Source organism: Orbicella franksi, chromosome 10, assembly GCF_964199315.1.
Source record: "Orbicella franksi chromosome 10, jaOrbFran1.1, whole genome shotgun sequence".
NCBI classification, from domain to species: domain Eukaryota; kingdom Metazoa; phylum Cnidaria; class Anthozoa; order Scleractinia; family Merulinidae; genus Orbicella; species Orbicella franksi.
The window spans coordinates 6,939,281-6,956,780 of record NC_138154.1 but is presented as its reverse complement, the minus strand read 5'-3'; the positions used below and the strand labels follow the sequence as shown (position 1 = coordinate 6,956,780).

Below are 17,500 nucleotides of genomic sequence, written 5' to 3'. Positions count from 1 at the left end.
GAAGTATCATGGAAGAACAAGAAAGGCGCCAAACAAATTTGGTTAGGAGTTATTGTGAAAATAGCATCAAAAGGTAAGTCTGACATTCTGTAATTTATATTATTTAGCAATTTGTAAACGAGTGATAAATGCTACCGTTACAAAACTAGATAAAACGCAGCTAAAAAACCATTTTATGGGCTTGCTAATGTATTGTTCTTAGGCCGTTAAAAACAAGCCCGCCAAAATCAAATCAAAAGGCTAATCTAGTAGTTTTCCTATCAAATACGATATAAATGAAATTCAAACTGTATGTATGAATGACGTGGTTCATTTAATTCAATCACTACTTTATAGACCCCATAAAAGGCGAGTGGGTTCGAAAATCTTAATATTGGCTGTAAAACGTTTGAAACTGAATTACATGTACAATGTGACAGGAACCCAATTTTTTGGCGGAAAATTAGCGACGCCAATTGTCCTTTGCAGAATACTTAATTTGTCTGGCTGCTGTGTTTGCTCAAAAAGCTTTTTGCCCCAGAAAGAATGCAACTGTTAACACATGGTATCTAAAGTGTATTTGAGAGTATTTTCCAACCACAAAGTGTCAGTCGGAACAAAAATCTTCAATTCTGTTACGTCATGTCACTGCTCTACAATCTTCCTTTCCTTTCATAGCGTTATAATATTCCCCTGACTGGGTCTTAACTGTTGAATACTGAAACACAAATGCAATACAACTCAGTTACCTTCATTTATCCTTTTCCTAGCAAAATTCGAATTTTCTAGCTTTGAGTGACCAGTAGATCAGTTATGCTGGCGTTACTACAAGTGGCATCGTGATCGCTAATAGCATAAATTGTAAAATGTCATGTTGTAGTTCATAGCCTTACGTACCAAAAGAGGGTTAGTAGTCATAACACCTATTTTTCACCACATCTATTAAGTGTTTATGTTTAATGTTTTCACCCAATTAGAGAAAAAAGCAGCGCTGGAAAAATACGCAGATTCCCTGAATAAAATTATTCACGATCATGTGGAGCAAAACCCAAACACCTCTCCTGGAGATATCCTCCTGCACCACGCTAGTAATTGTGAATTGGAGAAGTACGGTGAAGACGAACCTGTAAAACGAAAACGTTCAACTGATGGCGCGACAACAAAACAGATGACAAAACGACAAAAACCAACCCCTCTTTTGGAACGAGATCAGAATGTGGGCACTGCTGAAATAAAGTCAGTGGCACAGACCCAAAAAAAGGCGCTAAAAGCTCGGGAAGAATCATCCGTCAAAGCAATGCAGGAAATGCAGACATCCATGGCCGTTAGCAAGAACTTTCTAAGTTCTTTTCCATCAACTATGCAGGGCTCAGCTCAAATGCAGGTCAGAAAGATGAGTACTGAAATTACACCCCTCTTGTTGTCACTGGTTTGCAAACACCAACAGCACGACCCAACAACATCCAGCAAGGAAACGCCATTGCTCAACACCCAGGTCACTACCAGGCCAGAGAGAGGTCTGAAGGCACAACCCCTCTAATTGTCACCGGTTTGCAGACACCAACGGCACGACCCAACAGCATCCTGCAAGGAAACGCCATTAACGCCCAAGTCAATACCAGTCCAGAGAGAGGTCTGAGGTCAGGACATCTCTCACCCAGTTACAAACAGCAACGGCGCAACTCAACAACAGGCAGCAAGAAAACGCTATTTATCAACGCCCAGGTCAATACCAGGCCAGAGAGAGGTCTCCAGAAAGAGTGCAACTCAATGTTGGGGAAAGAGAAGACTCCTCTCCTCCATCTTCCTTTGAAGCCATTGCCAAAGCCACTTCCATGCCAGGGTCTGATGTAGCAACACCACCTTCTACAGAGGTATCGCCAACAACACTGCGCGGAATGCCTCGCACTTCAGTCAACAATGGGAGTGCTAGCTATGATGTGTGGAGGTCCTCCATGACAGCTCTTTTGGATATGGAAGTTGAAGAATTTGAGCAGATGTCGAATCTCACATCCGACCAGAAAAATGCTGACCACGATCTTTAGGAAGAAAACCAAGCACTTCGAAAAGAAAACCAACAGCTCAAAGAACAGCTGATGAATATCAGGCAACAGAGGGATTTCTCTCATCCAGGTAAATAAGATGATCTATAATAATTGTAAGATCCCAATAATGGCGGAATTTATATCTAAACAAAACTATTCGTCTCAGACTGATTAGTTGTTATGGTTAGATGAATTGTCTCCTAGTGTCGGATAATTGGTTTCTAATGTAAGTTGTAACTCATGATAAGCTCAGGGCTGACATACTTTCGTAAGGGCTTTTAGGTCGCCTTACAAGCACAAGGTCTTTTGGTAAGTTTATGTTAGCAAAGTACGGAGGTTTTGAAACTTCTCTGAGTTTTCAATTGTAGCCAGTGTCTTTTTCCTTAGTAAAGCACATTTTGTACTAACGTTTTAGCTCATAGACGATCTATTAGTGGACACAAGATGATAAATTGACTGATTGATTGACTGCTTACTTGATTGCAGCTCCTACTGAAGAGCTGATATCTTTCCTCAAGTGCTTTATTAGACACTATCGCTCTAGTGTTCCTTCTCAAAGTTCGCCATTGTCTTTAGACTTGCAGCCTTGCCAGCAATACGTGATAAAAGCAAACCTCTCGCCACCTATGGTAAGTCTACAACTTTAATCGGCATTCAGATTTTATTGACATGGTATTAGATTCATGATGTATACATGGCTGTAAATGAAATTTCCAACATTTCAGTTTCCTATCATTTTCAACAAGGAACAAACGGATAGTTGACGGTCTGTAGAAAAGCTTTTCATTATCCAACTGCAGTGACTACCGTCCAAATAACAGTACAAATATACAGCGATATTGTACAGTAGAAAAACTGTTTGCTGTGCAGGTCGGCACACACAAGCAAAACTGTCGTTCTCCCTCTTTCATTGATAAATTTATTGACTACAGCAGTTGGACAGTAAATCTCTTGTTAGATGTTTTGGTGTGTAGTATCGCTTTATATTTTTACGTGTTGTTTGTATTTTGACTTGCCCTGCGGGCTCTTCAAAGTACGGCACAACTCGTAAAAATATACAGCGATACTACACACCAAAACATCTTATAAGATACATGTATTGAAGAATATCGTTCAGCGTACAGTTGCTTTCTAATTTTCAGAAACAAAAACCGACTGTACGCAAAGAGAGGTCGTACGCAGAGAGAGGTTGAATAAGACCTGAGTTGACACATCACAACTCGGATCGTTGCTGGGGCTAATTGCTGCATCTGTTGCCTAGAAAACACACAGCCACTACTTTCCGACGTTCTGATAAGTAGCTTTGATCATATTACGAAAGAAACAATATAATAAGTCTGACAACCCATTTTTATTCCACAGAACAATTCAAACTCCTCAACAGTGAAGCTGATTGACAATTATGACGTTTTTGTTGATCAAACCAAACTGAGAGTTGCTCTTCAAGGAGCATGCCAGAAGAGCCCCATTTTTTTATTAAATAAACTTATACCTCTGGTGTTCTCCGAAGAAGAGCTAGCTAATTTCTGCGGCCTTGGAATTCACACCACCACAACTAAATCCACGACTTCCAAGCAGTCCATTCCAAAGTTGCCATTGGATAGCTACAAAGTGGCAGCTTGTAAAGGTAGGCTGAGCAAGTCATGTGATATTTGTCCGCTAAGCGAACCTCGTGGTCAGGGGAATGTTTTGGCTTGCGAAGTTATTATAGCGCCACATGTTGCTCTATTGGTAAGAGTTGCTTTTCTCTGCTTGCCTTCATTTGTACCTGATTTGACCTTTTTGTTTTTTTCTCAATTCACAGAATATTTGATGGCATTCTGCATTCAGAACAAGAAAGGATATCCCAACAGCAAGGAGATGAATTCGGCTTTCACGCAGTAGATCACTTAAGCGAGGGTGAAAGCCGGTAGAAAAGCAAAAATTGTCGATATGACAGGACTATAAGTACCTTCAATTTTACAAGTAGGACCAAACACCCCTTGTCTTTTATAATCAAAAGTACAGTTATCGTTAAGATCGCAATTAATTTACATACATTGATTGATCGATCGTATGGTTAGAGGACTTGGAAATCTTGTTAATCTTTTTGCATGCTATTATACCTTAAATAAATGAGCTGTTTTCTGTCATTGCTCTAGAATTTCATCTAATTTTAATGGTTTTTTGATCAGCAAAGATATAGCATCAATCTTGCGCTGTAATGCATGTTTACATTTAGCTCGGCAGTAACCATGCATGTGTTGCCTCTGTTGACTGAGTACGGCTGGCTGTATTCATTTCTTTGGTACACCTACTACAAACGGCCTCGAAATTTACTCATTTGTAAACAGTTATTGAACATCTGTACGGCTGGAGTTCTAGACAGTTTCTAAGTCGCCAAGGAACACTGATGTCACAAACAGCTTGGCGTGAAGGTATGTGTGTACAATAAGCAAACCTCACATCACACAAACCATCTGAACGCCTTTCATCAAGCTGCTACATAATTTTGCTCTTTCAAGCCTTAAAATTTTAAGTCTAACAACCCTGCCTTTTAAGCCTAACAAGCCTGCCTTTTAAGCCAAACAAGCCCGCTTTTTTTAAGCCTTACTACAGCTAAATGTAAGCCTTAAAGATAACCATTTTCAGGCCATATTTCCGCTCCGCCGTTCTGCCTGTGTGAGCCTTCAGAATGTCAGGCTTCGAGCCTTAAAAAATTAAGGTCCATTTTTAAGGTTAACATGAGGCTTAAAAAGGTTAAGGTTAGGCTATTAAAATTTGGTCTCTGTCAGGCTAAAAATTTAGACCAAAATTAGGTTATTGTCAGGCCAGACATTTTCGTATGGGATGGCTTTGCGGGCCCAAAAAGTTTCCGGGGGCTATCCAGAAGCGGGCCCCTGGAGATTAGTCTGTAAACAGACCAGCTGAGCTATGGGATATATTCACTGTGACAAAAATACCACATGTTTGTCTTAGGTCTATAGTTGCCGTTCCACTAGGCCTTTTGCCCACGGAAAACAAGGACTTTGCCCATGGGGAATCTATGTTTTGTGTGTGACCGTTATTCCCGCCATGAAACTGCTCACAGGAAACCCCTATGTGTACATCAAAGAGAACAAAAGAATTACCCATGACATTCCGGCCCAAACCAAGTCATGGGGTTTATCTTTGCTTTGTCTAAACAGGAACCCACAGCACACCCTGTGCACATTTTTGTGGTGTTGCACTGAAATTGCGCCAAATAAACCCGGCATGCACCAGAAAGGATAAGATAAGAACTTTGTTAATGTGAGGTATGGCCAACTTTTGTGGTTAACTGTGATTACTTGATTACTAGAAAATGTATCTAATTGTCGAGGGTCAAGAGTCGAGGGTAAAATGTTGAGAGTCGAGGGTAACATGTCGAGGGTTGACTGTAACTTAAAAAATACGTTAAAATAAAGTGAAAAATAAAAAATAAAAATAAACATATAGTATATATAAAATAAATTCCTGAAGAAATCGAGAGAATTTTCTTTGGCCAGCTTTTCTTTTTTTTGAGTAAAGCGTTGCGTGGCATGGCCAAATTACTTCTCGCTCCTTATAGTCTTGGGCGGTAATACCAACAGCACTGTCTGTACTGTCACGCAAACGTGAACCCTTATCAGAGGAAACATGCACGCTAATTTTCCTTTCTCGATATTCACGCTTATTATCTCCCTTTAGGACTGTAGAACATTATTATAAACCAGTAACTATCTTTGTTTTCATTTTTTTCATGCCTTGTTCTAATACTCGCCAAGCAAACAAAATTAACAAAAAAAGAAGAAAAGCTAGCCAAAGAAAATTCTGTCTTGATTTCTTCAGCAATTCATTTCATATATACTATATTTTTATTTTTAGTTTATATTTCACTTTATTTTAATGTATTTTTTAAGTTACCCTCGACTCTCGACAATTAGATACACTCCTTATGGAAATATGACCTGACCGGAAACCTAAGCTGATCCCCAGCCAAGCTATAGTTAATAGAGGGGAATGGTTAGGTTATGGAACTCCACAAACTTATTTGTCGTATGTTTTTGTTCTCTTTTTTTGGTAAATCTTGGCATCTTTGTTTACTCATTTGATGTTTGCCTGGCTTCATAACCATTCCCCTCTATTAACTATGCCCAAGCCAATTACTCATTTGGAAACCTCAGGCTGAAGGGTGTTTAACAGCAACTATGACTTCGCTAGAATTAAGTTAGCCCAAACTCACGCTACGAGAAACGACTTTCATTCCTTATACACTCCTCTGACTACCCCTAGGTCTCATTTGATGACAGATTGTCTTTTTATTGAAGTGATGATAAAGCGGTATTGCGTTACCCGCCTCTGAAGGACCCTGAAACAATGCCAATTTGAATGGGAAAAATGAGTGCGGTAGTTTTCAATCGTTGATGAAGGCAAACTTCAAAAAAAAAAAAAAACTGAAGAGTGGCCTGTATGACAAATAGTCATGAGTAACAACAGTTTCCTGGTTAAGAATTTTTAAAGCAGAAGCTTTTGGCTGCTTATCTAAAAAGAACACACGTTTTGCGTTTTTGTGGGCATGAAAGTACTATTACACCGACAAACAAGAATTCTATCGCGCTTACAAAACTTAACCTGGTTCACGTTTCGTCTCATGTAAAGTGTAATGAAAAGAAATAAAATAGCCCAATGAGTTGTTCTTTCCGAGCGAACAATTGCGCTATAACTTATCCTCTGAAATAATTTCTCACAATAAAGTAAGATTCACTAGCTGAATAAGGTATTATGTGACTCACTGTTGTAAGCAGTTGTTCCGGGATATATCGCAATGTCATTGGTCCCTAGCCAGGAAAGATCAATATCCTTTGTTTCTTTCTATTGCGGTGATTGGTTTATTTTCCAAAATAAACCGCGTCCTTTCAAGAGTTCCAGGGCAGTCGTTTGTCTTTTCTCAGTTCCGAAGTTATCACTGAAGTCGTCTTATCCTGTGGTGTATTTTTTTAACATGGGTCTCTGGAACATTAAAGTAGAGGAAGGCATGGCAAGGGTATACAAAGACGATTCTCCCCTTGCGAAGAGTGACGGACAGAGATATGGCATAGTGACCAACGTGATGTGCTATTATCATGCAGAGAGCGAGAAGCATTTCATCAAGGTGAGACTTTTGCTTCCTTTCACGCACACTCACTGTAAGGGCCATTTTCTTATACACATTCTTACAGCACCCATTCCAATTTAACTGCTTTGCTCCCTGGGATTAGCTTCACGCGATTGTTTTTTACCTTTTTGAGAAATCATTACATTCCATGAAAATTGTTGTGTGAGTTTTGGCTCGCTCTTTTGAATCCGAACGGTTGTTGTGAATGTCAAGACTCAACAGGCCGTTCTTCACAAACTTCACAAGTTTATTTTAAATTCACAAGGTTCGCTTTCCTCTCTCGCTCCAACTGTGTACTTGTACTAAAAAGACTCAACACACGCCACTCCTCAACACTTAGCGAAACCTAATTTGATTGGCTTACAACCTTTTCTAAACAGTTTCTTTCATCACGGAATATTACCTGACACGCAAACTTACATGTTTTGTCGATAAAGATGGAACACGTTTACAATCTGGTGCTAATTAACTGGTGATCATTGACTGAACTAATTGAGACTGTCAGGCACGTGCTTCCAATTTCTATTATTCCTAGATTCCCTGAATCACGCAACTTAAAAATAGGATAAACTGTCACACGCGATCATCGTATTTCCATTGCACCCTGAGATTGACAGCTTTTCAATCAGTAAAAATCTATGATAAAAGAAAATCAAATTTGTAGGTTTTTAATGCTGTAAAACGACGGTTTTTAAAACAAAATAACTTTTTTTAGGAAAACCGTCCAAAACGTAGTCTCTTCGGAAGTGACCTTTGGATATAATTTTTTCACACATTCGACAGTTGAGATCAAGATTCTGTCAAGCGGGTTCTTTAGCCTGGAGAACAGGCGATTAGTGGGGCAGGCGAAATGTTGATTTAATTCATTTATATTGGTGCATTATAAGATGTATTACGGTGGGCGACCAATTAGTTTTGGCGCGAAATTTCAGCGTTTTCAATTTTAAAATTACAAAATTGTCATGGTACAAAATTTTTAAAATAAGCATTATTTTAAAAATATTTTCATGATAAATTTTATTGCAGAAACATCTCAGTTTATCCCAATAGAAAAGCTTGGGCTGCCACTGAAACAAACAAGACAGTTCAGGCGCGTAAACGATGCTTTTGTTGAAAGCCTAACCGAAGAGCTCTTAAAGGAACCTTGTGGAAGCTATGGCTGTCTTTTTGTGGTTGCTAAAGACATTGAAAAGAAGGAAACTTTCAATTTGGCCAAAAAGGATGCTTATGAGTATGAAGTTCTGGGTGGCACTCACCTTATGTTGGCCACAAAATGACTCCATACCCAGTATCTGGATAACCAGTACTTTAGTGGTCGAATGGCAAGAATCTTTTGTGGCATTACAGATGACCAGGCTATTTACTTAGGTGCCCTGCACCAGACATCAGCCTCCTTCTGCCATGATGTTACATACAGAGAGGAGGTACATTTTGTTAATATTACACATCTTTAATGAGCCTTCCAAACCAAGCCTGAAACCAAACTAAACATCAGCTCTGCTTGTTCTCATTGATTAACTTAAAGAAATCAGTGATTTTACTAGTTTTTCAATATTTAAGATCTCTGGTAGAAAACCACGCTCAGGGATGCCTCATCAGGAAAAGGTCAGGGAAGAAATTAAAATACAGTATGGGGCTGCTACTTGCATATGTATCTTACATTTTGTAAACCTATTTGGTGAGGGAAATTTTAATTTTTATGATGGACAAGTCAGGAATTTTAAAAACTGATGTCTGTGGAAACCATGATGAAACAAAATGCATGTGTCTACCGTACACGAACAGGGTTTGCTGGCTCAAGACCTTGAAAGTTCATGAAAAAAAATAAACTAACATGGAAGATGTGAAAAGTTTCCAGCCCCTTGCAATTTTTTTGTATGACTGCAACCTCTTAGGGCATATACACAGTGTATGGGGATACTTGTAAATTACAGCTTTTATTGCAGCTAGAGAGATGCCAAACATATCTGTATGATGGCCAGCATTTGGATGGTGAACCACCGAAGCCCAGTTCATCATGGAGGGACACTTGCTCCCGGATTTTGTACAAAGATGTAAGAATCAAGTTCCACTCTGATTCACATAAGGGCATCACTGTTAATAAGTCATTGCGTTTAGGCGAACCTATCCATGTGTATTGAAAACTTATTATTTCTATTGTAATTGAAAGGCCTGGTGGAAAAAGGGTGTTAGGTATCTTTGGTCAAAGTGAACTTTGACAAAAACGCTTCAAATTTCGCATGCAGTTTTGTTTAGGTGTGTAAAACAATGTCCTTTTGACACTGACCAAGCTATGTGTACAACTTGTTAAGTCACTGTTAAGTCATGACCATTTCACGATCTATTTTTTTTTGTACAGAAAAGAATCTTATGCGAAGTCTTCACTATGGCTCAAGTGTCTAAGGCCACATGGGATGCTTTCATAAAGGTCAATGACCTTTATGATGCTGGCAAATTAAAGGATCAGAAGTTTACTACTACTGACGTAGTGAAAGGAACACTGGCCCTTAAACAGTGGTACATGAAGCCACTGTTGAGTCTGCCAGATGAGGCAAAGCTCTGTCTCTTAAACAAGGTGAAAAATAGATTTTTTTCAGGGAATCTAGTTTATCTTGTTTGTCTTCTATTTGGCCAATTGATTCCCATTATCAGCTATTTGTCGCAGTGCAAAATATCTAGTAAATGCACAGTGATGTACTTTACTAGCAATCACATGAGACCACTGTCTATTGCCATCTTACTTGATCATACATGCGCATTTACATGTAGTTTTGCTGGAATCTGTGGGATCCCCTATCCCCAAACTTCCTCTCCCATTCCTTGAAAATGTCTGCTTCTCCTCTCAATAGTTCATTTATCTGCTTCAAGAGATCTTTTATACTGTTGCAGAAATCACCATTTTTTTGATAGAACTTGGCAGGTGACGGAACCACTACTGATGTATTGATTAATATTTATACATGTATTGATTAACATTTAAAGCTAGTGCTTCATTTTGACTAAGTACCAATTTGAAAGCATTGTGATCATTTAGCTAAATAAATACTTTTCTGAAGAGCACTCCATTGTAGTTTTTGGACCAATAAATAGTCAATGGATCTTACTAAACTTTAAAGTATACACACTTTTAGCATAACTTAAGAAACCCCTGACTTCCAATCAGTTTATTTTCATGTTTCTATTAATATCTCTAAAATATCCTATCAGGTCTCTTCTGGTGAAATATTATTAAAAGAATTGAAAATGGAAGCAGACAAGATGAAGACACTCAATGCTGTCCAGTCCACAGTGATGTCCTTTTTTAAAATGGAAAATTGGAATGAGGCAGTCAAAAGATTTGGTGTATTGGTCGACGATGGGAAGCTGTTGCGATTTGCAGTAAGGCAGCAAATGAATCATTGTAACTTTCTTTTTTTGTCTTTACTGGTCAATATTGAACTAACAAAGTTATTCTGTAAAGTTCTACTGTTTTGCTGTCAGATTATTTAGTCTGAGCAGTATCATTGGGTTTTGTTAGAAACAATTTAACCTGAGAAGACTAGAAGTACAATTTAACTTGAGAAGACTAGAAGTACAATTTCTGCCTGCACGTGTTTGGGGAAGAGATGTACATGTAGATTGTACATAGATGTACAGGGTTGTAAGGCATGCATTATAAAACCATTAATGTTGACAAGGTCATGCAAGTAAGAAACCTTTTGTTTTATATGTTAGTAACTACATGTAATTGAAGGTAATGTTGCCGCTGTTTTCTCATTTAAGGGAAATTTTGAGGCTTTGCATGATTTCCAAGTGTTCTTGAAGAGGTTGAAGGAAAGTGAATCTTCCGGAGAGACTGAACATGGAACCTGCAGTGAGATTGAAGAATTTACGAGCAATGATGGTAGTAAGAAGGGTCATGCATCTTTAGATCAAATCTTGATCACATGACACAAAGTATGCAGTAGTTTAAATCAAACTTTGCAGGCATCTCCCTTGCCATTGGAGTTGTTGGCTTTGATGGTGAGGTACAGAAACGTTCTAGTATGTTTGTTTGTACAGAACCGCTCAGTGGGTGGGTAATGTTATAGAGAGAAGTGGGAAAGGGATAATATCAAAAATGAATTGCTGATGTCTGAATCTCAAATTTCAAGGAGAGCTTGATAAATTAAGGCTCAGAAATTATTATAAAATGACAAACTGTGCATGATAACAAAGGGGATCTTACATTTGGACTATGACTTTTTCTGTTTATTTGAAAGACACAAGCATACAAGTCATGTGCCTTGTCTTCCAGATGCCTTGATGATATCTAGCATACATTTATTAAATTCTATGGTCTGCACTGTTTTGAACATTTTGATTAGGTAAATTGTTGATTTCTAGATACCACTAAAATTGTTGCAGACTTTACAAAATTATTTCTTTGTTTCAATTATCTATTTACCGATATCATGACAAAAGCTCACAACCAGTCATTTTATGAGAATTTTTACAATTAATTTCACTGGTTTTTACATGATGTTGGCAATTTCTTCTATCATTTTGCTGTGTACTTTTCTTACCAGACTCATCTGGATTGGAGCAGGAATGTGTCCAAATAGTAAACCTGATTGCAAGGCTCAATTTTACCATCCTAAGCTCTTTCAACTGTACCATTATGTGTCCGGTTTCTTTGGCACATAGTGTGGCAGATGTTTTTTCAAGGGAAGGGGCAAGCATGACTCAGCAAGGGTTTGTCCATCATAAGAGGCAACCTAGCAGAAAACAAGGTGAGCAAACCTACAACATTTGATGGTATGGGAACTTAGAAGTAGTCATTTTCAAATCAGTAAATGTGGCTCTCTGTAGTTTTAAAAGTGGTCGACTCCTTCATCTCTTTACTTGCATTGCAAGTAACAGTAGTTAGCAAGAATTGCTAGTGGGAAGTACAAAGGAACCCCGTTAATCCTGTCATCAACGGGCCATGAAACTTTGGCCATATTAACAGGGTGGCCGTATTAACAGGGTAGGGTAAAATTTCATCGCCGATCTAAATTGAGTGAAGTCTTAACAGATATATAACAATTGCACTTCTAAACAACTGTTCTTTAATTTTGAAACATCCAAAAAAAATGCAGATATAACTAAAAAAAAACGAAACTTCAATCAGTCCATACAATATTTACATTGGAAAGATAAACATAATTAACTGGTTTGAGTGGCGGTATAAACGGGGTAAAATTATAAAGGATTATACTGGTTGGGATTTCAGAATGTAGCCGTTGGCTGTCAACGGGGTGGCCGTCAACAGATTTATGAGAGCTTAAAGTGTTTACTGGTGTATCTTGGCTAAACCTTGTTTGTACATGCACAATCATTCATTGAAACTTTGTCTGTTTGTACCTGCTAGCAGGTACCAACATGCAAGAGGTGGTTTCCGCATTTATTGTTGGCCACTGGGGTTCCTCCAGGATTGTAGGCGACAGCCATGTGAACTTTTCATCCCCACCTCCAAACATTGTTTAGGTGATTGATGCAAAATTGGGGGAGGAGTACCCCATTGCATTTTACAAGCTGTTGATCAGCTGGTTTGCAAAGGATGGGGACACTGTTCTGGAAATAGGACGCAGTAAAGAAGTTGGTAATGTACAAAACTTATCTTACTAGTATTTCTTTGCTTATTTTAATTTCTAAGATGTACCTAACATGGAAAATGGAGTGACAAAATTTGATTGTGTGACAGTGGAATGAGAAATTTGCAGGTCATTACTGTACACAACGTAGAACTACAGTAACAATCTTTTCTTTGCCAAAGTCTGAAAGATGTATTGAAAATGTTTATACTAAAGGGGAGGAAGATTATTAAACTGTAGATTTATGTACTATACATGTAAAGTTTTCTTATATGACTTATGCTTCTCTCCTACAGGAAATGCATTTCTAGCTGCCCTGAATAGTGGACGGAAAGCTATCTTGTTGAGCACATCACGTGATCAACAAGTTGTCTGCCAAAAGTTAACAAAGGGGCAGAATGAGACAGCTAAGCGGTTTACTTAATTAAAAGGGACTAGATGTTTTTCTTTCTTTATATTGATAATTTATAATTTATTGTAACTTATCATCTGGAGTCAAATTTTGTGGCCTATCAATAACTCATCTATCACTGAAAATAATCAACAATCAACAACTGAATATCCATAGATTTCCAATAAATTAATCAGTCATTAAGTGGTAGTCTCTCTAAAAGCGGTCCACTGCATTTATGGTCGGAAAAAAGTTTTCCCTCAAACTTTTCTCGGTGAACTATCTTGTGTCATAAGTAAATGCAAAGACTTAAGTTTTTGCAAATATGTCAAAATATATTTTTTTAGAGCTCAAAACAATCATAGCCGGGAAACGCCTAAATTTGAGCGCTCCGAGAACGGAAAATTGCCTAAATTGACGAGCTCGCTGCTCAAAGACCACCGTACGTAACAAAAAATTGTTATTATCCCTGCATTAAGTGATCCTTCAAGGGTAAGAAATGCACGTTACTTTTGATATATTTTGTTTTGGGGGATCCTGAAAATTTATCTTTTACCGCCCATTATATCACTTTCTGAGAACCTGCGAAAGTAGCTTGTCTTCGCTGGCGTTTATTTCCCAAGTCCAGACCCGGCCGCTCAAAAATCTAACTGAATTCTGCTAAACAAGGGTTAGGAAGCATATAAATATAAAAATACCTTGCGTTTTTTATCTTTCTTTCCCACAGCGACTTCGAACTTTCTGTGCTTTGCGTGAATCTCACACTTCATTATGCAAATTAGTTGTCACGCTAATTCAGATTGTTTTCATTCAAAATGCTCTCATGTTGTTTTAATTAATAATGCCACGTTTAAGATACAGGGATCCGACAAAAACTAAAACTCAGAAACGGTTTTAATAGGTAGCATTGCTGAATTAGCAGTGATCCCCAGACGCTACGTGGAAAAGTCAGGAAAACGTGGCCGGAATATTTGCAAATTTAGTCACGGTCCATTACTTCTACTAGTCCTGTTTATAGACCGGTCAGTTTGCAAAACTTTTCTAGTGTTTTTATTCTTTCTTTCCATTTTCCACTGATGTTTGTAAAGTAAAACATACTATTTAGCCGATGTTAAAACTTGATATCAAAATTGATATCAAATCTTTACAGAACGCTGTAATTGAAATCGACAACATGGTGACCTTCGTAATCTCAGCTGCATTGCACAAGCCACAAAGATTTTACCTCCTTATCTGCTCCAAACACTGCAAAGTCAACCAATGTGTACAGGTTCGCACAGTGTATATTCGCTTTAGTAACACTCATTATCTTACACTGAAACCTTCCTTGCTCTTTGGTTATAATGGGATTACGATGCATTTGGAAAACACTTCAAAATGAGCATCGACTTGGTGACAATTATTGTTCTCCTAACTAAGTACTTCTTTATTTAATAACGTTTTCGTAACCAAATTACTCAGATCACTCTCATATGTTTTACTATACTCCAGAAGAGCGAGAATCAGGATGATCAAAAAGTCAACACAAGGATGAGAATGGGTTGTGTTGTGGTGAGGGTGTCCTGACCTAACAGCTATGTGAACTCAGATGCCACTAATACCTATTCTCGTCCCCAGATCAGCTGTATACTATTTTTAAATACCAGCGTCTTTCACTGTCAGTACTGTTGGGTGTTACAACTACATTCTGAAACCATTTCCTTCACTTTTGTAACAGGATATGCCTTGGTATCTCTAGGTTGAAATGGGAGGTCGAAATGTGTACAGATCTCTTTAAGCACCTTCACCTTGAAAGTTGGTAGCCTTGCCTCTCTTGCAAACGTGCACAGATCGTAAATATTGTACAAGATTGGGTGGGTCAAGCCTACTATCCCAGGACAGCTTCCCTTGTTTCTCTCAAATGCTCCCCATCTACACTAACTTGCAAGCGTATTCCTCTGCTAAATCGTCGTTCTCCTCTGTGTCTGTATCTAGTTCACCTCCACTCATCAACTCTATTCGCTTCAGACTTCCCTGTTTTATGCTTGCAGACAATCTCGAAAAGAAACCTTGAATTTAACACTTTGAGAACCACTCCGTTCTATCAAACATTCTCTCTCCATCCATTGTGGAAGCAGTTTGTGTATCCTTCGCAACCTGGGCTGGATCTTCTTTCTGACCAGTGTCTTGCCCGATGTTAAACTTCTGTATCAGGTACTGCCTAGCCTTTTGAGAAAATCTCACACTTACGTGTTTCTTTTAAGTGCCCATCTCATTTGCAATCGTGAGGTACTTTTCAGGGATTCTGCCTCTGCCGTTGTTGCTCCGCTTGAACTTTCACTTTGTGAAGTCAATGTCTGGATGAAAAACTGTCCCATATAAACATCTAAAACTGAGGTAAACTATTTTGCAAAGAAAAACGATGAAATGTTTTAACGCCTGTGTTATGTAACAAAAGGTGTGTAAGAAAGTTACAATTTGTACACACCTGAATCGACTTGAACAAGAACACCATACATTTGATGGCTTTAGCCATTTCAAGATTCACTGAATATCGGCTCTTTGCCCTTTTCTGGCTCCTACCAGGATGCCCTCGATGTGCTGGATACTGACGGGCTGTTCTGGGTCACCAGAACTTCCCATATGCGTGCCTGTGCTTGGCACATACGGACATTTGTGCAACAAGCTACCTGTCTAAATCAAAAAGGCCAGCCCTCACCAAGATAAGCTGTCCCTCTGTTATGGTCTCTTGTGACAAATGGATGGAAGCAAGGTGACTCTCTGGAGTCACTGCATTGAAGCTAATGATATCCGATGTTCCTATTGAACCCCACAAAGGTCTGTACACGTGCGCGATAAAAAGCACAACATTTTGTTTTGAGATAGGTATCCATTTAATCTGATTTGTCAAACACGGTGGTAAAATTTAATCATGTAAGCTAGGCTTTAGCCAAAACTAGCACTACACAACTAGCGCTACACAACTAGCGCTGAAATTTCCTGCCAAAAAAGCCTCTAAAATTAAATTACAAAATTGATGCTAAATGAGGCCACCAAAATTAGTTATAAAATTGCCTATTCCTGTTGTTGGGCGGTCGCTTCAACGGGTAATAAAAAAAAGCCAAAATTGATTTTTTTTTATATTGATTCTTGCCGCGCAAACTATTTCAAGTTACTAAATATTTAACTTTGCTCATAAATGATACGGATATATTAATCCACGAAAACCTACAAAGTTAAGCCATGTTGCCTTTCAACTGTCAGTTGCCAAATAGAAGATAATAAACAGAATAGAAGCTCATTGAATTGAATACATTGGTCACAAATTGTCCATTTCAGAGTTCATTGTAGAAGCCTTTCACACGTATTGAAAGCTGAATTTTACATGTTTAAGTATTAGAATCCTCAGGCCCAGTTCAGACGTCGTGCTTTTGCCGTGCTGAGCTAAATTCAGGAATTAAGTTTGACAAAAGCACGGCAGGAGCACAGCGTCTGAATCAAACTTTTGAATTAAGTTTGGCAAGCAATGGAGTTCGACAAGCCTTGCCGTGCTTCACGACTCTGACACGGCAGCAATTCAAACGTCATGCTTCTGCCACGCTAAACAAAATTCATAAATTATATTAATGTCTTCTGGTGAGGCTGCATTCCCACGGGGAGTTAGGAGGAGAATTGTTACAAGGTATCAGTATATCCCAAATTTGGTTCAACTCTGTCACGACGTCTGAATCAAAGTTGTTTTCCTGCCGTTTTACCATCAAACCTAATTGAAATTTAGTTCGGCACGGCAGAGGCACAACGTCTGAACCGGGCCTAAGTGCATGCAAATATTGAATTACACATATTTCTGTTTTAAATCATCAGTAGAAGAAAAGCTAGATGCAAAAACATGAAAGAGTCTCCCGATTATATAGACCAAGTTTTACAGGCAACCAAATTTGCATAATACTTTGGAGCCGCCACATCATTTCCCAACGATTTCATCACGGCACAGTACAAGGGAACAAATAAGTCACCACTTTCAGCTACTTAAGCAGTTAGTAATTTTTATTTTTGTGTGATCGTTTTTATTCTAGACTTAAGGTGAAATGTAACAATGCTAAAGCGTTTTGAATGCAAACTTGCGTGACAACCTAATTTGCATAATGATCTGTCAGATTCGCACAAAGCACAAAAAGTTCGAAGTCGCTGTGGGAAAGGAAGATAAAAAGCGCAAGGTATTTTTATATTTATATGCTTTCTAACCCTTGTTTAGCAGAATTCAGTTGGAGTTTTGAGCGGCCGGGTCTGGACTTGGGAAATAAACGCCAGCAAAGACAAGCTACTTTCGCAGGTTTTCAGAAAGTGATAAAACAGGTGGTAATAGATAAATTTTCAA

At 38.5% G+C, this 17,500-nt stretch overlaps 1 protein-coding gene across 1 annotated transcript; it reads left to right on the top strand.

Moving 5' to 3' along the window:
* Positions 1–314: 314 nt before the first annotated feature.
* Positions 315–8,262, top strand: LOC145500306 (uncharacterized). The gene is made up of 2 exons (XM_081479797.1): positions 315–3,651; positions 3,829–8,262. The coding sequence occupies exon 1, from the start codon at positions 932–934 to the stop codon at positions 1,517–1,519; it is 588 nt and encodes a 195-aa protein (XP_081335923.1). The 5' UTR covers positions 315–931; the 3' UTR covers positions 1,520–3,651; positions 3,829–8,262.
* Positions 8,263–17,500: the final 9,238 nt, after the last annotated feature.

Excerpts from the sequence above, each read along its gene's own strand:
- LOC145500306 (XM_081479797.1), top strand. The coding sequence starts at position 932 with ATGTTTAATGTTTTCACCCAATTAGAGAAAAAAGCAGCGCTGGAAAAA.